The sequence below is a fragment of the Petaurus breviceps genome, unplaced genomic scaffold (assembly GCF_028583685.1).
Source record: "Petaurus breviceps papuanus isolate PSGF00001 unplaced genomic scaffold, PetGlider_PUasm1.0 99, whole genome shotgun sequence".
In the NCBI taxonomy this organism is placed as follows: Eukaryota; Metazoa; Chordata; class Mammalia; order Diprotodontia; family Petauridae; genus Petaurus; species Petaurus breviceps.
In genome coordinates, this window is record NW_027187465.1 from 25,146,867 (window position 1) to 25,171,543 (window position 24,677).

General features: G+C 50.9%; 1 protein-coding gene across 5 annotated transcripts in view; it reads right to left on the reverse strand.

Annotated features, from left to right (window-relative positions):
- Nucleotides 1-10,395, reverse strand: part of ABCB9 (ATP binding cassette subfamily B member 9) — a 51,983-nt gene extending 41,588 nt beyond the window's left edge. The window contains exons 1-3 of one of the 5 annotated variants that reach the window (XM_069081700.1): nt 10,274-10,395; nt 2,563-2,617; nt 892-1,585 (exon numbers count right to left, since the gene is read on the reverse strand). In XM_069081700.1, the coding sequence (XP_068937801.1) occupies nt 892-1,492 (601 nt within the window). In that variant the 5' untranslated portion in view covers nt 1,493-1,585; nt 2,563-2,617; nt 10,274-10,395. Of the gene's footprint in view, nt 1-891; nt 1,586-2,562; nt 2,618-4,975; nt 5,075-9,865; nt 9,970-10,273 lie in introns of those variants that run through there. The other 4 variants (XM_069081699.1, XM_069081701.1, XM_069081702.1 and 1 more) reach the window with 4 other exon arrangements.
- Between the last annotated feature and the right edge of the window lie 14,282 nt (nt 10,396-24,677).

Below are 24,677 nucleotides of genomic sequence, written 5' to 3' on the forward strand. Positions count from 1 at the left end.
GAAATTGGAAGTAGGGTATATTAAGGGAGGGATTAATTCTAAGCAAAACAAACTCTAATTATGGATATACAAAAAATATACTAGCTCTTCTAGTAGTGGCAAAGAATTGGAAACTGAGAGGACACCTATCAGTTGGGGAACAGCCAAACAAGTTATGCTATATGAGTATGATGGAACACTATTGTGCTGTAAAAAATGATGAAAGGGATGGTTTCAGAAAAACCTGGGAAGACTTATATGAACTGATACAGTGATGAAGTGAGCAGAATCAGAATAGTTTACACAATGTACAATGACAATAATATGGTTAAGACAAATAACTTTGAAAGAATTAGGCACTCTGATCAGCATAATGACCAATCAGGCTTTCAGAGGACTAATAATGAAACATGCTCCTCACCTCCCGATAGAGAGGTGAAGAACTCAAAATGCAGGAATTTTTTGGACATGGTCAATTTGTTTTGTTTAATAATACATGTTGGTAACAGGTATTTTATTTTTCGTTCTCATTTGGAGGGGAAGGGAGAGGAATAGAGAAAAGGTAGATTTTTGTTGATTGAAAAATAAAAACAGAATTAAAAAAAAAGAGACACTATAAAGATGAAAATTTTGAAAGATTTAAGAACTCTTATCAATGCAATGAACAACCATACAGGATTCCAGAGGACTCATCATGAAGTGTGCTACCCCACTCCTGGCAGAATGGGGATGGCCTTAGGGTACAGAATATATCTGTATGTGGCCAATGAGGGAATGGTTTTGCTTGAATACATATTTTATTGGAAGGATTTTATTTTCTCTCTCCAATAAGGATGACTACCAGTTGGACTACTGCTTTTGGCTGCACCCCATCCCTTGCACCCCAGCATGCCCCCATCCTCTCTTACTCACCAAGAGCTGCCACCACCAAGAAAAAGGAGGCAGCCACCAGGAAGGCCAGGTCAGGCTTAGTGTAGGACAGCAGTTTCTGCAGCGTGGCCCCCGATGCCTCCTCCTGCTTTGGCTGCCCCTCTGTCGGGTAGCCCACGCCCTCGCCTGGTGCCCCTGGCTCCAGTGCCCTGTGGCCTGGACGCACAGTGGACAGCAGCCACCAGAGGAAGAACGTGGCCCCGATGGAAGCATAGGTCCAGACAAAGAGGCCCCAGAACCAGGGGTCCCGGATGGGCTTGCGTACCTCAGAGAAAAGGAGCATTTTCACCATGGTGTAAATGCCCACAAAGAGGCACACCAGGGTGATGAAGGTCCAGGAGGCCCCAAGCCGCCGAGGGCCCAAGGCGCTGTTCTTGGCCACACCAATGGTGGCACCCAGAAGCAAGCAGCTCCGGTACAGGCAGGCGGCCCAGAGGTCCAGCACCGAGTCAAAGATGTTGAAGTCTTTCAGGTCCTGCAGCACACCCCGGTCTCGATGACTGAAGGCGTAGAGCACCGTAGTGATGCTCACGTCCACACTCATGAAGGCCCCTGTGATGGCCACAGCCTTCCAGACCCTCATCCTGCCGAGCAGTGGGGGCAGGGAAGGGGCCTAGGAAGGGATCTTTAGATCAGAGCAGATGGGTTCATTGCTTCTGAGTGAACATTGGGGTACCTGGAAGCCAAGAAGATGATGTCAGAGGATGGAGATAAGATGATGTGAGGGAAAGGGACTAAGGTTTCCCATATAAATCCCTGGGTCAGCCCTCATTTGGCTCAGATTTTAAGCTCTCAATGTGGAGTTGGAGGGCCATAAAATTTAGAGCTGGAGGGGGTTTCTGAGACCATTCAGTCCAACCTCCTGACTTTACAGAAAAAGAAACTGAGGCCCACAGAGGTTACAGGATCATAGATGTAGAAAGGACCCTAGAAACAATGTCATCTGACCCTCTCATTTTAGAGTCAATCAGACAGTTAATGAACACTCATTAGCACTTACTGTTCCAGGCCCCTGCTAAGTGCTAGGGATACAAAAAACCCCAAACACTGACCTCAAGGAACTCATACTTTAATGAGAGAGACAACGTCCAAACAACTGCACATCCTAGATCTATACCGATGGGGAAATAGGGACTGAGATAGGCCACAGACTAAGACTGGAAGAGACCTTAGAAAAAAATCTAATCTTCTCTGGCTGCTTTACAGATAAGGAAACTGAGGCCCAGAGAGAGGTCATGCAGGCAGAAAGCAAAGATGGACTTTGAACCCAGGTCCTCTCAGAGTCCAGATGTGTTTCTTCTCAAGCAGGTCCATTCCTCTTTTCTGGGCCTCAGTTTCCTCACCTGTGAGATGCTGAGTTTGGCCTGGATTGGTCTCTGAAGGACCTCCCAGCTCTCCTCTCCCTCTCCCCATCCAGGAGGCTGCTCAGGTTAGTCAGTGTCAGAGCCAGGATTCAAACCTAGGTTCCTGGGTCTGAATCTCATGTTTCTTTCCCTGTAGCCCTCCCCGGACCATGTTGGGGGAGGGAGGTTGGCAACCAATGACAAGATACAGCAGAGTCACCAGTCACCCTTCCCTTCCAACTCTCCCAGGGAGAGAGAAGAACTCCAAGCACTTACCCTCCCCCAAGAAGTGTCTAGAAACTCCACTTACCGCCCATGTGACCTTGGGCAAGTCACTTAACTCCTCTGGGCCTCAGTTTCCTCACCTGTAAAAGGAGGGGGTTGAACTATGATTTTATGACCTCCTCCAATCTCTACCCTCTGCACCCTTCCCCCACCCCTCTAAGCCACCTGGGGCCAAAGTCTTCCCCCATTTCATCCATCAGGGAACTGCCTCCAGGATGGGAGAAGGGACCTTGCTGGGCCTCTATCCACCCCACAAGTGTGGTTCACAGCACTCCCTGGGGAAGCTCTGGTGGAAGGGGAGGGGGAATCCTCTGGCAGGGGAAGCTCTAAGGGTGACCCAGGAAGTGGTCCTGACCAATTGGGGTTTGGCACCAGGCTGGCACTGGAGGACTCTGCCATTGAGTTCTTGCTTAAAAAGGAGGTGAGCCTCCAAGAGCATGGGGATCAATCAGTCAAGACACAGTGATTAAGTACCCATGCATGCAATGAAAATTGGTTCTGTCCCCAGCTTACTAATGGGTGGGTTGTGAAAATCTGGACACATCCTTTCTCTCATCTAGATCTCAGGTTCCCTCACCTGAAAAATGAAGGAGGAAAGCCTGAAGCCTCTGCCTGGAAGGACTATTCATTTCAGAAATCAGTGACATGGTGCAATGTGTAGAGTCAGGAAGAGCTGAGTTCAAATCCAGCCTCAGATACTTAATGGCTGTTTGAACGTGGGCAAGTCACTTAACCTCAGTTTGCCCCAGTTTCATCATCTGTGAAATGGGGACAATAATAGTACCCACTTCCCAAGGTTATTGTGTGGATCAAATGAGATGATATTTATAAAGCACTTTGCAAACCTCAAAGCACTCTATAAATGCACTGGAAGGAATCCCAGATGCCACTGAGCCCAACCCAGATCCAACCCTGTCTTGAATCCCCACCACTATCTTGCTTTTGTATTTTCAGCACAGAGTTTGGCACCCGGCACTTAGTAAATGCTTTTTTCATTAGTTTTTACCAAATAAGGGAAATCCTATTCAATTTAACAGGTATATTTCTTTTTCTTTTTTGCTTTTTGGAGGGGGGAAGGTAGGGCAATTGGGGTTAAGTGACTTGCCCAAGGTCACACAGCTATTTTTTTGTGTTAAGTATCTGAGGTCAGATTTGAACTCAGGTCCTCCTGACTCCACGGTGGGTGCTCTATTCACTGCACCACCTAGCTGCGCCTAACAGGTATAATTCTTGATGGGGGACTGGGGAGAAGAACAGACCCATTCATCGGGAAGGGTCCTCAGAAGCCACCCCATCTAACCCCCTCCTTTTCCAGAGGAGGAAACTGAGGCCAAGGAACTGGAAAATGAACTCAGAACTGATGACCCCACGCTCAGCCCTTCAAGGGAGTTGACAGGATTTGAACCTGATCCTCTGGCTCCAGGGCTTTTCTGGCAAGCCCTCCTGTCACCAAGAGTTCTTCCCAGCCCTCCAACATCCTGAGGGGTAACATTCTGCCCCCCTCACCAAAGCTAGTCCTGTACCGAATTCTTGGCTCTCTGCTCCCCCACCCCCAATCATCACCCTTCTTACCAGCTTCCCCTGCTCCACGATAACCCAGCTGCATCTTGCACCCTCTAACCATGATACTGCAGTGAGACTCACTCCCCCAAATCTCTGGGAACCCAGGGACATGACGTGACAATCTCCCCACCCCCGATGCCCAGAATAAGCCCAGCAACACCGAAGTCAGTACAAAGTCCTTCCTCCTTGCTCTGAAGAAGCCATAAGATTCATGATGAAAAGCAAGCCGCACCCCCCCCCCCCCTCCCCACACACATACTCAGTGAGACCTAAAACTGAGTCCTTATGAGAGCAAATAAGGCTGGGCCATGAAGGTGAGATCTCAAAGCAATTTCCCCAGGGCTAGTGGATGCCAGCTCTCTTCTCTCTAAGTAATCCTCCCCCTCTGAATATCCCTGTTTGGAAACTGAACATAAGTAGGACCAAGAAGACAGGAGAAGCTGGGTACCCTAGCCAAGGATGACAGGGAAGGCGCAGAGAGGCAGGGAACATGGGAGCAAGTCCCACTTGCCTGGGCAAGCCTGTGCTGCATGGACCCTGCCTTCCTGGGACCAGTTATCTGGAATTGGAGGTGGCCACAGGGGAGGATGGCCCCTGCAGCAGGCACTTGAGTCAGCATCTCTATCTCTATCATCAGGGCCTTCCCAGAAGGCTAGGTGCAAGGGCAGGGCCTGCATGTTGGGCCCTGGACCAGGAAGAGGAGAGGATGGAAGGCAGAAGGTGGGGAAAGAACTCCACCCCCACCTGCTCCTCCTCTGGCCCCAGATCGGGCAGGCTCAGCCTTCCCGCTCTGCCTGCTGCAATGCAGAGCCCACGGAGAGTGTGAGTGCCTGCCTGGGGCCCAGAGGAGGAGGGGAGGCAAAGGCCCAGCCTACCTCCTCCCTTCCCTCTGCTCTCCTCCAAGCCTCCTGGGCTCCATCCAGGGATCCAAGGAGAATCTCCCTGTGGTCTTCTCTTGCGCTCTTAGGCTGCAATCATTCTTTGGAAGCTTCTGAGTCACGGGAAGGAAGCAGAAGGGGTTATGTAGGTAGGTCATTGTGGCCAAAGACCTGGAACTTGGACCACCTGGGGCCTGGTCTGGCTTCCAGGCTCTAGAGTAAAGATCCTTAACCTTTGTTTGTGTCCTGGAACCCTTGGGCAGTCAGTCTGGTAAAGTCCAGGGACTCCTCATAATGTTTTTAAATGCACAAAATTAAATACACAGGATTACAAAGCAAAGTGATCACAGTGAAAGAGAAATCAAGAACAATAGTTCATGGACCCCACATTAATAATTCTTGCCTTGGAGACAATGGGGTCTGCTGGAAGTGCATCAGAGAACCTGCCCTTGTCATTTTACAGATGAGAAAACTCAGGGAGAGAGGGACTTGCCTAGGTTCACACAACTAGTGTCCAAGGCAGGCTTTGAAAGCAGGTTTTCCTGACTCTAGGGCCTGAGGTTCTATTCACATCTGCCGTTTTGAGTTTAAATTTCTCATTTTACAGAGGAGGAAACTGATGCCCTCAAAAGGCTTCGAGTTACTTGGTTAAAGCCAAGGCCAGGACGGCTCTCATTCCTAGGTCAACACTCTTTTTTACTACACTATTCAGTCCTACTAGGATCACCTCCAAGTGTGAAGCTGAGTCTGCCCAACAGAGGTCAGATTACGTACAGCTCCCAGGAGAGCAAAGACACAGAAAAAAAGTTATGGCGAAAAAGAGCGTAGAAGCCTGGTGGTGACTGGATGGCCCCAAAAGGCTACATGTAGACTAAATGTGGCCCTTTGCAGCCATTCTGGGTGCACACACACACACCCGTCTCCTCTCCTCTTCCTGTCTCTGCTCTGCCCAGCACACCCTCCATGAGAGCCACGAGCCATGACCAGGGAGTTACAGAATGATGGGCATGCCAGGGTGAAGGAGAGGACTGCAGCACCTGGCCAGGGCACATCCTTTAAGAGGTGAACCCAATGCCCAGGATGCAAGCACAGGCCTACACTAGAGACAGGCAGAGGTGAGAGCAGGCCCCACTCCACTCCCTCAGCCAGCCCTAAGGGCTCCCCATCTTTGGGTAAGGAAAAGAGGAAAACGAGAGATAATAACAATAAAAAAATAAGTTGGTGTCTACTTAGCACAAAACTAGAGAAGAGATGCCTCAATCCCTTTGGAGTATCCCTAGACCCTGAGAGGGAGATGCAGCAACCTGACTCTTGGAACGTGAGCCTAGAGCACACATGATACATATATATGGGTTCACTGGATCCTCACAGGAGCCCTGTGAGGTAGGTACCATAACACTACACAGCTAGTAAGTGAGGGAGGGTTTGAACTCAGTTCTTGCTGGCTCCAAGGTGAGCACTCTCTACTGCACTGTGACCTTGGGATAGTTATTAGCTTTCTGTGGACTTTATCTTCCTTATATGTTGCAGGATGGGGGTGGGCCTAGATGATCTCTGAGACCAAATAGGAAGAGCTGGGTGAAGTCCCTTTGCTAGCCTTGGTATTCTAGGAGCCTTCTGGGATCAGACTAGTTCTTCTGGGCCTTGGAGGGCAAGGCCAGTATCAATGGACATAAGGGGTTAAGAGGCCTACGGAGTTTTCATATCTGGGAGAACTTTGTCAGACAGAAGGGCCCACCTCAGGAGGTGGTGGGTTCCCCTCTTTGGAAGTCTTCTGGGAGAGGCTGGGTAATCCCTGTCTGATAGAGGAGTGAGGATTCTCTTCTCATAGGAACTGGGGCAGAAGGCCACTGATGTGTCTCCCAACTCTCATGTTCTAGGCTTCTGTGTGTTTATTTTCACACTCACCCCCCACTGCAGGTCTAGAATGCCTAGGTGTAGATTGAAGTAACTCAGAACCCTTCCTCTTCCTTCAGATGAATGCTGACTGACTGAGCCTTGCCTCACATACTTCTTAGCTGTGTGACCCTGACCAAGTCCCTTAACCTCTTTCAGCCTTGGTTCATAAAATGGAGAAAAAAAAATTGCACCTACTTCACAGCATTGTTATGAGGACCTGGTAAGATCATTTATGTGAAGCCCTTTGCAAATCTCCAGGTGCTACAGAAGTGCTAGCCGTAATTACTGATAATTGAGGCAAGCTCCAGCACAGCTGCTGCTTCCTCTGATAAGCTTTCCCTGATCTAAACACTAGACTAGGAATCAGGAAGGCCTGGGTTCAAATCCTAACACTAGACTAGGAGTCAGGAAGGCCTGGGTTCAAATCCTACCTTGGACACTTACTAGCTGAGGGACCCTGAGCATAACACTTAATCTGCTCTCCTGTAAAACAAAGGGGCTGGATCCAATGCCCTCCAAGATCTCTCCCTGCTCTACATTTATGATTATTTGATCTCCATTTCCCCCCCAAGAGCACCTTGGATACCCCTTCCCCCCATCACAGCCCATCTTCTAATATATTTCTCTGGGTATATTTTCAATCTCCCACATCTCCTCCTCTATCAACAGAAAGTAAACTCCCCAAGGACAGGGATTGTTCTGTTGGATCTTTACATGAATTTCCCAGTGCCTGGCACAGAGCAAGCACTATATAAATGTTAGCTAGTGCTGTTATATTCCTTAAAAGGATCAGAAGGCTGAGATATTCTGAACAACCTGACTAAACATCCCAGGGTGCCCCTCCGGGCCTCAGTCTGGCATTTTACATTTAAATTCATCCCAACATGAATTTTATGATGCACCTCCTACGTGCCAGGGACTGTGTAAGGCCCTGAGAATACAAAGACAAAAAGGAATCAGTTTCTGTCCTCAAGTAGCTTATATTCCACTGGAAGGGTGGAAAGAGGGAACGAAATCACCTCTACAACCCTCTTTCCCTTTGGGTCCATAAGGTCATTTGGCCAGGCTCCTCTCCTTTACTTCTGGCTGACTTCTGATCCCTGGCCCTGATGCCTTCTGTATCTCCTTCCTGTCAGCCATACCTGGGTGGTGGGGGGGAAGGAGGGGAGGAGGCAGGAGAATTAGCAAAGCTGGCACAGATAATGAACACTAGGCATGTACTAAGCTTCTTGGAAAAATTAAACAGCGTGATAAGGCGAGCCAGATAAGAGTCGCTGGGGAGGCCGTCTGCCAGCTGAGATAGAGCAAGGACGGCAGAAGCATGGGGCATGTTCTGAAAAGAGACTCCCAGCTTCACTCCTCTCCCTTCCTTTGCTCAGGTACAACCTGGAAAGGAGGGTACCTTGACATCTATTGGGGTATATCCCCCGAGCCTGACATGGATGAGATGCCCTATCTCCAGGAGGCAGGGGCATGAGGAAAGATCCATTTGGGCCAGAGCATCCTGAAGTCATTCACTTTAACTCCTGCCAGGGGCATTTGAGAGACACTGACCTCCACACCACCAGTCTTGCCCAGGGAAACTGTCTAATCTCTTTTATGTTTGAGTCTAGGCCAGTTGCCACTGTCCCCAAATGACAGGAGGGCAGAAAGCCAATCTAGGTCAGCATGTGGGCCTGCCAGAAGCTAATCAATCCATTGCCAGGACCCCTGGGGTCTCTTGCCCTCAAGATCCAGGGAAGCAGCATGTCCCAAGAGAGATACTAGGAGAAAGCTTCAGGATTATGGTAGCGTGAAGCATAACTCCCTTCATTCATAGGGGCATTTTCACATTCATCACCTCATTTGACCTGCCTAAGATTCCAGTAAGTATGAAAGGCAAAATACTTGTCCCCTTCTGACAGAGAGGTAAACTGAGGCCTAGAGGGAAAACCTGAGGCTTCAATCAAGTGATTCATCAAAGGTCAAAAACTGAGTCACTGACAGATCTGGAACCAGAAGCCAAGTCTCTTGACCCCTGCCTCCATTCACTACCCCACAGTGCCATGGGAGGAATGGGTAGAAACCAGACACAGAAGCTGAGCTATGGTTTGGGCTTGGAGGGGGAAGGATTAAGAGCTCCAGATAAGCAGACCGGATAAGTTCTCAGAAGAATTCTGGAGAGACCCAGTTATGATGGAAAGAATGGCTTTTCTTTTTTCCCCCTTTCCTTGAGGCCTTCACTGGGTTCTTGGCCTCCCTATTCTCCCCTCACCTGGGACTATGGGGCCTCAAGGGTTAAAAATAATTGCAACATTAAACCGCAAGCTCAGCCCTCCTAGACCTGCAAGGGATGCTGCAGAGGGAGGGAGAGAAAGAGAAGGAGGGAGAGGGAGAGAGAGAGGAAACAGTCTCCTCTCCTGCCTCCAGGCCAGCAAGGGAAGGCATGAGGACCACAAACCACGGTCTGCTCCCGGGCAGCCAGCAGCCCCTCCGCCCGGTCCACCTGCAGCTGTTTGCTTTGGCGGTTAACGGGGAGGGTGGCTGCCCGAGCCTGAGGACAGGTGCTGGGCAGAGACCCCAGACCCTCCCTCCCCTGCCAAGGCGGGAGGCTCCCCCCAGGGCCCCTCGCAGCCCCCCACGGGGCCAGGAGGGTGTTGTCGCCTTAGAGGTAAACAAAGTCCCAGCGGCCGGCCTCGCCAGTGGTTTGGGGCTGTGGGCAGACGATGTCCCCAGTAGCCCGAGGGGGCAGTCGGAGGGCACAGGTGTCGGGGGGCGGGGGTCTCACCGGAGCCCACCTTGGCCTCTTTTGCCCTAGACCACACTGTGGGGAAGTCCAGCCCCGCTAGGCCAGTCGGTGACTGGAGGGAGAGTCCCCCCAGCAGCAGCAGCTGGGGGGATACGGGGGGTGGGCAGCTCCCCCCCCAGCCTCCGCACCTCCCCCAAGGCGCCTGGAGCCCCCTGGAGGGGGAGGGTCCCGGGACCCCGCCCGCCCTAGGCCCGCCTTACCTGTTACCTGGCACCAGGTGGGCCGGGGCTGGGCGCTGCGCTGCACTCCGCTCGGCGCGGCTCATGGGCACCGACTGCCCACCGCCCGCCCGCCCGGCCGCTCGGGCGCCGCCGCCGCAGCCGCTGCAAGGTCGCACGGAGGGAGGCGGGGCCGCCCCGGGCTGACGTGAGGCCGCCTTTCCCCCCCCAGGGCCCCCCATCGGAGGCAAGGCCCCCGCCCCCTCCTTTTCTCCTCCGCCCCCGCCCCCATTGGAGCCCCCTCCACAGGAGAGGCTCCTCCCCCACTGGCCTCTGCGGCTCCCCTCCCCCACAGCCTGTCCCTTCCAGACGTCCCTCCTGCCAGTGACTTGCCCTTCCCGAGGGCCCACCCCCTCCGAAGTGGTCCGTCTCTCTCCCACACTCACTAACCTTCTCCCTTCCTCCGCCAGAGGCTCTGCCTCCCATCGTCCCTCGCCCCACCGTGACCTAGGCGTCACCCCCAGAGGCTTAACCTCGACCTGGAGTCACGCCCCTACGCCGGCCACCGTCCCCGCCCCAGGACACGCCCCTTAATATTCCAACTGACCACTGCATTTATTCCTGCTTCCCCCATCCTCCCTCCTCCCCTCCCCCTGCCCCCCTCGTCTCTTCCCCTACCCACGCGGCAGAGGGCTCTGCCCCCCGCCCATGATCTGCCCTATCACTTGACCCTTCCTACCCCGCTCGACCCGTCCAGAGGCCCCGCCTCTAGAAGATAGACTCTGCCCCCACGACCTCTATGGCTCCGCCCCCGCCCTTGAGTCCCCGCTCCAGAGCCTATCCAATCCCTCGAACCCACCCAGAGGTTAACCCTGCCCCGGGAAACGCCCTCAACTAACCTGCCCCGCCCCCATTCCAGGATACTCCTCCCATCTCGATTCCCGCCCTCTCTCGACACGCCCCACAACGTTCCGCCCCGACCCGCCCTGCCTCCCTCGGGTTCCGCGGCTCCACCTCTAGCCCATGGCCCTGCCCCGCCCGGGATAGGCTGGGCATGTTCTGACACTCCCACAAGCCGGTCTTTACACCTCCTTCCGGCCAGGCCCGCCACGCCCCCTATCAGTGCCCCGCCCATGCCCCGCCCCCTCAGCCCTGGACTTCAGCTCCCGAGGGCCCCAGCTCGGGAAGAGCCTGGGAAGGACTGTGGAGTCCTGGAGGAGCCCAGGATCCGTCTGCATCCCCAGATGGAAGCGCTCTGAGAGCAGGACCTGGCCCCGAGCGCTCGGTAGATTGTGGTGGCCCGCTGGCTTGCACGTGGGAAGGAGGAAGGAAGCCAGCGTTCCTGGAGTCCTTAGGAAGGACCCAGCCTGTGCTAAGGACGCGACTTTAGGAGCGCAGATACAGAGCCGAAGGAGCCTTAGGCACCGTGCAATCCAGCGGAGGCCCAGGGGGTGAAAGGAGGCGAAGACTCAGCGGGGAAAGGGCTTCATTTACGGAAGAAGAAGCTGAGGCCCACGGAGGGACCGCGGGTCTAGGGGCGGATGCAACCTCCAAGGTCTTCTCATCCAGCGCCTTTATTTTACAGATCAGGAAACTGAGGCCCGGAGAGACGTGACTCAGGATTCAGTGTCAGTCTTCCTCATAGCTTATGGCCATGCCCTCTCACGTTGCTGCCATCCTGGTGGAAGCCTCCCATTCCATCCTCCACCGAGCCCTCAAAGTGGTCTTCCTAAACATCTGGGCTCCTATCACCTATAGGATCAAATACAGAATCCTCTGGCTTTCAAAACCCAACTATTCTCCCCACACCCCTTTCCAGTTTTTTTGCCGTTTAGACTTGGCCTTCTACTCTTCCATTCAGTGACTCTGATGCTCCTGGAACAAGACACTTCATCTCCGGACTCTAAGTGTTTTCTTGGGCTGTCCCCTCATGCCTGGAATTCTCTTCCTCCTCTGTGCCTCTGGCTTCCTTCCAATCCTCCATAAAACCTCGCCTTTTTTACCAGAAGCCTTTCCTAATCTCACTTAATTCTAGTGCTTTCCCTCTGCTCATTATTCCAAATTTATCTTGTGTATATAACTTGTTGGTTACATGTTGTCTCTCCTGTTAGGACTATGGAGCTTCATGGGAGTGAGCATTGTCTTTACCTTTCATGATCCCTGGCCAGCGGTCCTTGCAGCCTCTTCTCAGAGGCTTGAAATGAATGAAGTCGGCATCTCCCAAGACAGCCCCTCCACTTGGGGACAGATCTCATTCCTGTTCAGTAGCTCATCCTGACCAGGAGCCTGAAGCTTGCTCTGCAATTTAAGCTTAGCATCTCACCCCTCTTACATTGTTGTTATTCAGTCATGACCCCATTTGGGGTTTTCTTGGCACAGATGCTGGAGCGGTTTGTCATTTCCTCCCCCAGCTCAATTTACAGATGAGGAAACTGAGGCAAACAAGGTGCAGTGACTTGTCTGGGATCACACAGCTAGGAAGTAGATTTGAACTCGTAAAGATTAGTCTTTCCGACTTCAGGCCTAAAGCTCTATGCACTATGGTGCCACCTAGCTGCTCCAGTAATAATGATAGCTTGTATTTAAAAGGCACCTAGGATGTTAGGAACTTTACAGACATTATCTCATTTGACACTAACAATAATCATGGGAGGTTTGTTGTTATTATCCTAATTTTATAGTTGAGAAAACTGAGATAAACAGAGGTTAAGTGACTTGTACAGGGTTGCACAGCTAGTAGGTGTCTGAGGATTTATTTGAACTCAGGTCAGGTGCTCTAACCACTGTCCTACCTTGATGCCTCATTTTACCACTTACCTATGCAACTCACTTAACGTATGTGTGTGTGTGTCTGTGTGAGGCCCATTTCCTACTCTCTAAAAATGAGGGGGTTGGAGTGTATGGCTTCTAAGGTTCTCCCAGCTCGAAATCTAGGTTCCTGTGAATAAGTTGAGGGCAAATCCGGACATCTGAGCCAGCTCCACATTTTCGCCTGTCAACACATGCTCTAAAAAAATCTGCTTATTCTAAAATTAGTCAAAAATCAAGGAGGTAGATGTGATGTAAGAAAACTGTGCTGCTTTTTGTGACTGCAAAGAACTGGAAACTAAAGGGATGCCCTTCAACTGGGGGATGGTGGGACACATTGTCTGTACTCTAAGAAATGACGAAGGGGTTGATTTCAAAGAAACCTGTGAAGACCTGTATCAACTGAAGCAGAGGGAAGTGAGTAGAACCAGAACTATGTCTCCAGTAACAACCTCGTAACTTCCACTCAATGCAATGATCAACCTCAATTCCAGAGGACTGGTTATAAAGGGTGCTGAAAATGGGACACACATTTTTCTGACATCTGAGCATGGGGATTTGTTTTGCTTAACGTTGTATATTTGTTCCAAGGGTTTTCTTTTGTTTCCATTGGGATGGGGGTGGGAGGAAAGGGCAGTGTGTGGATGGGAGAGAAAATAAATACTAATTGAAAAGAAAATGGTGCCTCCCCTTTCATGCCAAATCTAAATGATTTGGGAATTATCTGTCTCAGCATCCTGTTCCATGAGTGTGAATATACCTGAGTTAACTGTTCTTGCCTAGCCTGAAGGTTGAGCCTAGTCCATGGACAATGCTAATTAATACTCAGACTGGTCAAGAACACTTTCATCTTTCTGAAAAGCTGAAAGGGAGATGAGGGGGAAACCATCTGCTTCTGAGACAGGGAGCAAATTAAAAGCTGAAGCATATTAGAGTGGGGAAGCTGTCCTTCAGAGAGCCAGGCCCAGCTTATCATTTTGACAAAGATGATAACTGAAGCCCAGATAAAGAAAATGGTTTGTTCAAGGCGACCAGAGTTAGTTTGTGGAAAAGCTGGGATTAGAGCCTGGGCACCTGAGTCCTGGTTCATATTCAAAGCTCACTCTCTCTGTGCCTGCTCCACACATAGGAGGTGCTTAATAAATGCCTGCTGACTTGACTCGCAGGTCTGACCCGCTTGCTACAGGGAGCACCCTCCCCTTTGAGTCCTGGCCTAAAAGATTAGTAAATTCTGAGAGGGCAGGAGATCCCTCCCAGAGCAATGTCATCTTTCCACATTCAACACCTGTATTAGAGATGTTGTTTAAACTTTAAATGACTTCCCACCCAGGGGAGCTCTGGCCTGTACCGATGTTGAAGCCAGCTGAATTTTTAGCTCCCTGGGAGTGAGGGAGGGCTTTGGGGGGAGCCGTCACTATCTGACTGGTGAAAGCACTATGTTGTGGACGTAGAAAGTCAACATCCTTCCAGGTCCATCCTCTTCGATGGCTGGAGTCTTGTTGGACCCTGCTGCTGTATGAGCACATTTGAGCACACCCCAGGGCACCCAGTGAGGCTGTCTTTGGTCTCAGATGCTTGTCTGACCTTTCTGAGTGCCAAGGAAGAATAAAGTCCCCAGGGAGCTGGCAGAAATACATTTTCTGCTCTTGGGAAAGCTAGAGTTTATTTCTGGAAGGAGGGTTGACTCAGGCTTTAGGGTCTCCAGAGTTTAGCCTGCCTGTGAATACCTCCCTTCTGAGTAAGTCAAGGAAGGGCCTTGTTTCAGTCTATGATCAGGGACAAACCTATGGACACCTGGGGAATCTCAACCCAGTACCGAGCATATCCTAAGTATGTAAGTGTTGTTTGAGTGAATGCAGGTCTTCAGTCTGGGAAGCTGGCTGGAGATCACAGCTTGTAGGGCATTTAGGGCCAAGCCCAGAAAAGAACTCTCTCCTCAGGTCAGCTAAATCTGGGCTCTGCTGACACACGCTGTGGGCAAGGGAGTGGGAACAGGGAGAGAAGGAAGAACCAGCCAAGTCCAAAGTCTTCTCCACCCTCACCCACCACACACAAAAACCCAAACCAAACAATTTCTGGTAATGATCCTATACATTGATTTCTGCAACCGGAAGACATTTTTTGTAAGACCATTTATTTACAAAGGAATTTTAGAATGTTTCATCCTTTGCAGCTATGATCTAGCCTGCGGCAAAAGGGCCGTCTTTATAGCCTGGGCAATGGCTAAAAATGCAGAGAAATCAGAACTCCATCTGATTTTGACATATGGGGGAATTTTAACAAAAGGGGGCCAGGGAAGCAGCAGTCACATATGCAGAAGACTTGGGGGCTCAGCCTTTATCTTGGGGTTGTGAGGGCTGACCTGTCTGAGCAGGACTCGGCCCCAGAACTCCAGAAAGCCAAGGCAATCCAACTGGGCAGCTGGGTGATCTGGGCTCAAAGGACCAGGATTTTAATCTGAATAACCTTGGGCAAACCCCTTCCCTCTGAGTCTCAGTGACCCCCGGTGCTTGAAGTGCTTTCCCCCCTCATCTCTGCCTCCTGGCTTCCCTTCAAGCCCCAAGGCAGGAAGCCTTTCCCGGACCCACCCCTCTGCTGTCTGTTTCTTGTTTGTGTGCTTTTTTGCAGTCTCTCCCATTAGACTGTGAGCTCCTGGAGGGCAGGAGCTTTCTTTTATCTTTCTTGTATCCCAGCTGTAGCCCAGTGCCCAGCATAAATGAATTCTTGTTCACTTGAGGGGATGGCACAGATGACCTCCAAGGCCATTCCTAGCTCTAAATTTGATGTTCCTATCCCCTTTTTATGGCTATTCCACCATCCCATTTATTTCAGATCCCACTCCTGTAACTTGCTACCTGTGACCTTGGAAAAATCACGATCTTTTAGGGCCTCAGTTTCCTCACCTTAAGAAAATGAGGGGGCTGGGCTGGATGGCCTTGGGGGTCCCCTTCAAGCCTGAAACATTCCACCCTGTGGCTTTAAAATCATCTCTGGCAACTCTTCAATCAGATTCCTGAGCTCAGCCTGCCCTCCCTGTCTCGCAGTGAGTGAATTACTACCAAAAGCAAACTCATTTTGATAAGAAGCAGAGCCAGATCTCATCTCAAGGGGCCACTGGCTCTCATGGCCAGAGGTCATCACCAAACATGTCTCTAGGGTGAAAAGGAGGGAGCATGGCAGCCCCAGAGGGCCCTGACTACTCTTCTCCCCAAGAACAAAGATAACAGACAAGGATGTGCTCATTCAGTCCTCATGAAGCCAGGTGGAATGAGGCTCGGCCCTCTGAGGTTTGTCCAGAAGCCTCCCTGAGTTGTAAGAGCAGATCTTAAGGAAAGAGCAGTGAATTCTGAGAGGGCAGCAAGGAGATCCCTCCCAGGGCAATGCCATCCTTCCCCATTCAACACCTGTAATGGAGATGCTGCTTAAACTTTAAATAACTTTTCACCCCAGGGGAGCTCTGGCCTACGCCTATATTGGAGCCAGTGAAGTTTTCAGCTCCCTGTGAGTGAGTGAGGGCATTGGGGGGAGCTCAGTCACTCTCTGGCTGGTGAAAGCAGGACATGGAAAGTCAAGGTGCTTCCAGGTCCATCCTCTTGGCTGGCTGGAGACTTGGTGGCCCCTGCTGCTATATGGACACTGACACATTTGAGTGTCCCCCAGGGCAGGACTCCAGGCACCCACTGAGGCTCCGTTGGCCTGCTGGAGGAGTCAAGGCCAGGCTGCCTTCCTGGAGCCCCTGCAGGGCACAGACGCCTCTAGCTGAGCGCGTTGGATGATTCAGCCTGAGGCTGGCCTCTGTGGTCTTCTGGGGTGTGTTGCGGGTACTCAGCAGCACTTCTTATGTAGGACAGAGCACCCATCTTGGGGTGGGCCTACCCGATGAGGGACCAACAGCGCTGAGTTAGCGGGTCAGTGCTCAGCAGAAGGGGACTGCTTTCCCTCGGCCGCCGGTGGCTGCTCTGAAGGCAGGATGGTTTCCAACTGAAAGGACACGAAGGGGCTCTTCTTGAGCTTTTTTAAGGGGCTGTCTGTGAAGCCTCGGTCCTCTGAGCTGAAGGCCAGGGCTGCCAGGCGCCCGGCTTTCCTCTTCATGCTCCTCCTGTCTCCCTTGCCAGAGACAGCCATACTGTCAATCACCTGTGGAGGGAGGGGCAATGAAATCACAAGGGCTCCCCCCATCAGGAACCCCAGAAAAGGCAGTGGTCATTCCTCCTAGAGCAACAAGCAAATGATGGGCTGGGGACAAAAGACACCATCAGCTTGTTCCTCAAAGCAACATGGAGCTTTCCCTCTAAAGACAATCAGCTGGGGAGATCTGGGGGTAAGCCCTCAGGCAGCAGCTGGCTCAGCATATGTGGGCAGTCTGCCCTCAGAGAGCTGACAGGGAGAGGTGGAGAAGGACTGGGGCAGGGGAGGGAGGCTCCAAACCAGACTGCAAAGGCCAAAGTCTAGGAGTGCCCACGGGACTTACGAGCTTCCTCACAGCCCCTTGCTGCTCTTGGACAGCAGCAGTGAAAGGGGGGAGGCTGTTGGTTTTCATAGAACCAGGTCCCTCCTCCTTCGGGTCCTTCACAGAATCAGCCTGGAAGGCACAAGTCAGTCCATTCATCCATCAACAGGCATTTACAGAGCTGAGATTTCTAGCATGTGTCAGAGCTGGGGTTTGGGGGTAGACAGACACACACACACACAGAAAGATGGACACAGACACATACACAGAGACACACACGAACAGAGACAGATACACATACACAGACACACACACACATGCACACAGACACACAAAGACAGACACTAACACACAGCTCAATTGAGCCTCTAGGGGCCTCAGAGGTAACGTGGTGCATGCAGTGGGAAGAATGCCTGACTTAGAGTCAGAAATGTCTGGCTTCAAGTCCCCTCTCTGACATTCTAAGCTGTGACCCTGGCCTGTTTTCTCATTTGTCGAGTGACAGGGCTGGAAGGGCCAGCACCCAAGGGAGCTTGCTGCTCTCAATCTACGATCCCCCGACCCCTCTGAGTCCTCTGCTCCTGGGTGTCCTCACTTCGTCATCACATGAGGCAGCCCATGAAATGCTTGCAAGCCTTAAGGAGGACAACAGACACCTGCTTCTATCGTTGTGGCTGTCACTCAAGAACTCGGGCTCCTCCAGGGGATGGAGGCGTCCCTTCAAGACCTGGGGCTCAAGGTCTGGTAAAATGAGACCCCCACCACTGTGTGCCTGGGCTGGCCGGCCCCCTCTCAGGTACCTCGGAGGACAAGCAGACGTGGCGGTTAAACATGAGGAAGAACGGTGTGTGTTTGGTGGCAGAGCTGACAGTCGTGCGGAAACCAAAGACCATGGGGTCCAGATGCTCATCCCAGTCAGGCTGCTTCTCCTTCACCACACTCTGGAGGGCAGCCTTCAGCAGTTCAGCGGTCGCCTCATCCAGCCCCATTGGATTGGGGGCAACAGAAGGTGTCAGCGTCTGGGAGATGCTCCAGCGCTCGGCAAGGTGCCGGCTCACCTGCACAGGCCCATGAGAAAGGGGAAGGTTCCCTGGGCCCAGCCACACTCACCAGAGCCTCTCACAGGGACAGCGGCCTCCATCCTCCCCATGTAGGTGGCCTCCCCGCCACCCTTGGATCTGGCCCTTAAGGAGAGAGACATGTCAGGAGGGATTAACTTTCTAGAAGTGGCAGGTTATCTGGTCCATTCACCAGGCAGCACCAGATCCGCTCATATTGGCGAGCTAGCTAATGGAGTGGGACCTTGGGCCCCAGACCCAATAATAAGGAAGGGGCAGCTGTGGTCTAGTGGGCAGGAAGCTGGCTTCAAAGCCAGGAAAATATGGATTCAAATCCAGCTTCTGACACCAGGGGCTGGGCGACCCTGGACAGTCAACCCTTCTCAGTGCTCTAGGCCAATGGTGTCAAATGACAGTAGAAATGGGGAGGGGCATTGGCCCTGGAGTCAGGAGGATCTGAATTCAAATCTTGCCTCAGACACTTAGTAGCTGTGTGACTCTGGGCAAGTCATTTAACCTGACTGCCTCCAAAAGAAAAAAAAGCAAGTGGAAATGGGCGCCACAAGACCCTCCATAAGGATCCCTGCAGGCCACACACCAATGTGGAAAAACTACCTGTGGAACAGCCCACCTATTAATATTGTCAATGTACTGTGGTAGTTTTATTTATTTTGTTAAACATTTCCCAGTGATATTTTAATTTGGTGTGGAGAGCACTTGGGGGTACCATGAGCCTTGTGTGGCCTGCCCCTCGGGACATGTGCCTGATGGCTCTGCTCTAGGCCACCCTCTGTGCTGCTGAAGTGTTGACCTACATAGGCAGAGGGTCTTTCCTCACCTGGGAATTCTCTAGCCCTTTCCCTGTCCTGAGAAAGTGGTGCTAGGGACAGAAGTGCAACTTCTACCTGAAGCTTGGGAACCCAGAGCTCCAAATGTTGCTTCTAACAGATGAGAACCCTGCAGCTGATGTTTCTGCCACGGTGTCTGACTTAATCCCTATGGGAGCAAGGTGGCCACAGGCCTGGGGTGTGCATGAGGGTCTGTGATGCCTGCTTCACAGGAAGACCCAGGTCACACAGGGGGCAGTGATTCTAAACCAGCTTCCCTAACTTTCCAGTACATCACAGCAGCCTTCTTTGGGGGCTGGTAGCCCGCCTTTTCCCTTCTCCCACTCATCTGAGGCCTGTGGTCCCAACAGTGCCCCCCATCACTCCTTCCCCCGCCATGTGCCAATTCTGGTCCTTCCCTATGCCTGATGGGGCAGGATGGGCCGGGGGGGGGGGGGAGACAGAAGATGATGAGGGCACACCAAGAGAAGCTTGGAACTGTAAAGCAGACCCCAGGGAGCCGGTCCATTCTAGCATGGAGAGACAGCAGAAGCTGACTAACAGGCAGGGAAGGTGGGCTGGACAAAGCAACCTGCAGGACAGAGAAGCAGACCCTCAGCACATCCCAGGCACTCTCTCACTCACCTCTTCACAGAAGGCCCAGCTCTGACTGCAGTAGATATTTCTGGAGGCACCAAATCTGCACAAATGAAAGACAAATCCAGTGGGAGGGAGGGAGGCCAAGAGTGGCTTTGTAAAGGTATTCACAAAGGTGCCTTTGAAGTAAAGGACACATTCCACCCCCCAATCAGAGGTGACCTGAAGATCCAAACTGAGTCAGGATGGGTCACTTCCTAGTAACAAAAAAAGATGTATCCTGATACCTGTAGAAGAGGCTGGCCAGGGCCTTGGCCACCGAGAGGCCATCCTTCTGAAGTGGGATGGCTTCAATCCACTTGGTGAAGTAATCTGTCACTATCAGGACATGTGTGTTGGCTCGGGCTGTCTCTGGGAATGGTCCTGCGGGGTGAGGTTCAATTCAACAGGCATTTAGTAAGTGCCTACTGTATGCTGTACACTGATTTAGGTCCTAGAGATGCCAGGACAGGCATGCTAACAGGTGGAGTAACTGAGGCTGGGAAAAGGTGGGAGGGAGCATTCTAGATATGGGGGAGAGCAAATGTTGGATACAGGAGGTGTCAAACCTCTGAATGAGGCCCAAACCAGATTAAAATGTAACTGGGAAGTGTTTAACAAAGTTAATAGAAATACAATACAGATAATGTTACTTTGTGATTTTCTTTTTAAAAATATTTTATATTTTTCCCAATTATATGTAAAAACAATTTTTAACATTCTTTTAAAAATTTTGAGTTCCAAACATTTTCCCTCCTTTCCTCCTCTCTCCCTCCCTGAGAAGGTAAGCAATTAGATATGCATATTTATCTTTTCATAATAGTCATGTTCTGAGAAAAAACACAGCAAAAAAATTATGAAAAAGATAAAGAAAGTAAAAAATATGATGGTTCGATCTGCATTCAAACTCCATCAGTTCTTTCTCTGGAGGTGGATAGCATTCTTCATCATGAGTCCTTTGGAATTGTCTTGAATTGTTTTATTACGAGAAGAGCTATGTCATTCATAGCTCATTATCATACAACGTTACTGTTGCTGCATATGATGTTCTCTTGGCTCTGCCACTTCACTTTGCGTCAGTTCATATAAGTCTTCCCAGATTTTTTCTAAAACCATCCTGCCTGTCATTTCTTATAGCACAATAGTATTCCATTGCAATCACATACCACAACTTATTCAGTCATTCCCTAATCGATGGGCACCCTCTCAATGTCCAATTCTTTGCTATAATTTGTTGTTTTCTAAGTCAATTTGGGGCCTGCAGTGATATGTTTCTATTTGAGTTTGGCAGCCCTGGGGTATCTTATTGGAATGGAGGATGCCTGAACAGCAGCAACATGAAATGATTCTGGGAGGGTCAGTAGGAGGCAAACTGTGAAGCTCTTTAAATGTCAGGCAGAAAAGTTTGTATTTTACCCTACAAGGCAATATGGAGCCATTGAAGATTGCTGAGTGACAGGTGAGGGGGTCAGACTGTGCTTTGGGAATATCAGTTTGGCAGCCATGTGGAGGATGGGCTGGAGAGGGGAGACTGGAGTCAGAGGACATCTGAAGGAGAGGCTAGGAGGACCTGAACTAGGGAGGTGGCTGTGGGAGTACAGAGAAGGGAATGGACATGAAAGATGCAGTGGAGAGAGAACCAGCAAGACTTGGTACCTGGCCACATAAGTCGGTGAGAGAATGAATATAATAGACAGCTGCCACATTGGGAGTCCAGGGCTTTCTCACTGGCTAGATACACAAGCAGCAGGAACAGAGCCTGTGTCCAGACCCTGGAATTCGGGGATGGATGGAGCCACACTGTGTGCTGGGCTGGACAAGCCAAGGCTCTCCTATGGTCCCTGGTATGAAGATTAGGGTCAGACCCACCTAGTCTGGGAACCTGCCTCAAGACTTCCCAGTAGCCTGTGAGTGCTCTGAAGAAGGCCAGCCCAGAGGCCAGTGTTCCTAAGTCTAACCTTGCACTTACCTTGGAGCTCCATGCCCAGAATCTCCCAGGGGGTCTCCGCCTTCACTGGCCTTGCCTTCCTGACCATGTTCTTGGCATGCTCAGCATTCTGGCATGTCTGGCACATTCTGATCTGAGAAAACAAAGACCCTCACAGAACATCGCACCATGTCACATCACTCTTTGTGTCCGTGTCCCTTCTCCCTAACTAGACTGGAAGCCCCAAGAGGGTAGAACCATGTCTTATTCACCTTTGCATCTGCTAAAGTACACAACACAGGGAAGGCACTCAACAAGCATTTTCTGTGTCTGATCGAACCCTCCGCTGGGTCACAGCTATAGAGCCAGAAGGGACCTCAGTCTAATGCCCTCCTTTTAAAGAGGAGGAAACCTCAGCCCAGGACTCTGAGGTGTTCACCATGTGAGTGTGGAGGAAGTGGGGTGGGATGGAAGGCAGCCTGCTGGTGAGAGGCTGGAAGGGCCTGGTCTCGAATCCTGCTTCTGACACTTACTAGCTGTGTGGCCCTGGGTGAAACCCTGAGGTTCTGCCTCCTCCCCTGTAAAAGGGAGACGATGAGACTGGCCTCAGTAAGTGGTTCTGAGAAGAATCGGGACCCTGTGTTAGGAGCTCCTTGGTGCCCCAGAGAATCTTGCGTCTAGAACGGGAAGGAACATCAGAGGTGGAGACAGAGGTCCAGAGATGGGGCCTGGTCCAAACCCCTCGTTTTTTTTTGGCTTTATTAATTTGTTTGTTTACTTTTAGTCAGGTTATAAAGAAGGATTGTAACTGATTGGAATGGACAATGGATAAGAGGAAACAAAACCAAACAAGAAAGAGAAAGAGAACAGGTAGTTTGCTTCAATCTGGATTCAAACTCTGTCCTTTCTAGTTTTATCTCTGAATGTAGACATCTCCTTCCATCAAGAGTCTTTTGGAGCAAACTCCTCATTTTACATGGAAGGAAATTGAAGCCCCCGGGGGAGGAAGGTTCAAGTGATTTCCCCCAAGGTCACCAAGGTCTCAGAGACTTTGTATAAGAATGAACAAATGAATGAAAGAAAAAACACTTACTGATTCCCACATGCCAGGGACAAGCTCTGGGGACACAGAAGCAAGCAGTTAGGACAGAACTTGTCCTCAAGATGTGAGAAAACAACACATGTGTGTGTGTATGTGTGGGGGGAGTTGGCAGGGAAAGAGTTCCATACACCGTAGGGCTGGACACGTCAGGGAGGATTCTTAGCTTATAGACCCAGAGACACTGTGGGAGAACAGCTGGACCCCAAGGCTTGAGAGGCAGAGGGGAGAGTCAGCAGCAGCTGAAGGGTTCGGGCACCCCTTGAGTGACTGGCACCTGGGACAGGGGCTGCCTGGAAGCAGAAGTGGAAGGACCTGAGACTTTGAGGGAGGGTCTGAGTACAGGTCTGGGGAGCATTTGAGGGTGGGTACAGTGGAAAGGGGAGAGGAGATTTAAGGAATGACTTGGGGAGGGCCCACCTAGACTAGATGCAGGCATGCTCTGGCTACTCACGGAGTTGCCAGCAGAGAAAGACTGTGAGAAGGAGGGAGGCTAGGTCCCAGGTTATGAGGATCTGGCCATGAAATAATCAACCAAAAACCATGTCTCAAGGGCATTGATGTGCCAGACACGGCGCTAGATACTAAAGACAAGGAACCATATACAGGACAAAGAAAGAAACTGTCCCTGGTCTCAAGGAGTTTACTTTTATTAGTGTATTTGTATATAGTAATATTACAATAACATATAGTAATATAATATTACTATATCTTAGCTTTATTACTATGTTAGTTACATATACTAATAACCCCTGTTAGAAGTCTCAGTTTCCCCACTCTACAATGAGGGCCCTGGACCAGAAGCCTCTGAGATCCTTTCCAACTCAAGATCAGGGATCATACAGCCTTTCCCACAGCCTGAGATCCACCCCAGAAGGATTCCTAAAGATGGCTCCCTCCCCTCCCCTGTGCTAACAAGCCTTCCAAAAATACAGCAAATGATTTGCATTGATAGGAGAAAAAGAAATGGGAGAAAGACAGAGAGAGAGAAGAGAAACAGAGAGACACAGAAACAGACCCAGAGACGAGAGAGGTTTAATTCAAGTAACATTAATTAAGCACTAGCTGGATAAAGCCTTTGACTTGGAGTCAGGAAGACCTGAGTTTGAATCCAGTCTCACACTTACTGTGTGACTCTGAGCAAGTCACTTCTCCACTGGCTGCCTCAGTTTCCTTACTTGTAAATGGGGATAACAACAGCAGATAGTACCTCCCAGGATTGTTAATCGGATCAAATGAAAAGAAATTTGTGAACCACTTAGCATAGTGCCCCTGAATTTAGCAGGTACTTAAATGCTTATTAAATGCTCCAGGGTCTGGGAGGGGTGTTCCCTGCAAGGTATAATGCTGGCCATTCAACAAGTCTGGTTCAGTGAAAAAATCACCCTGGGCCTGGGAGTCGGAGGACAAGAATACAACTCTGGCTTTGCCACTTACTGGCTGTGTGACCTTATACAAGTCATTTAACCTCAATGGGCTTCAGCTTCTTTATCTGTAAAATGAGGGAATGGGACTGATCCTACAGATGAGACCAGGACAAAAACCAAATGAAACAGCACTTCAGAGTAGAGAGGGAGGGGCAAAGGGCTGTGGGAAAGTTTGAGAGAAAGTTGAAGGTTTGAAGAAAGCAGAGGCTTTTGAAAATTGGCAAAGGGAAGGGAGCAGCTTTTGGGGATGGGGGTGAACCCGTGCAAAAGTTAGGGAGACACGGGAGGGAATGTGTAGCTTTGGGAAGAGCAAACAGACCCATTCAGTGGGAACATGGAGTGTGTGAAGGGGAGGAATTCCAAGTGGAAGTCTAGAGAGTAGGCTCCTCTGAGGCTGTGTGAAGGAGAGGGGAGAGACCTAGGAGGGGCTATGCCAATAGTGCCCAGGAAGCAGTGTGGCTAACACCAGAGAGGCTGTGCAGAGGTAAGGGCCCCGTCTGGTAACTGGATGCCCAGAGTTTTGGAAAGGAGAGGGAAGAGCTGCCCCCCAGGTTCTGGTGCGAGGTGCCGGGGGAGGGGCTGATGGGACGTCCAGGCAGAAGGACTCAGGAGAGAGAGGAGA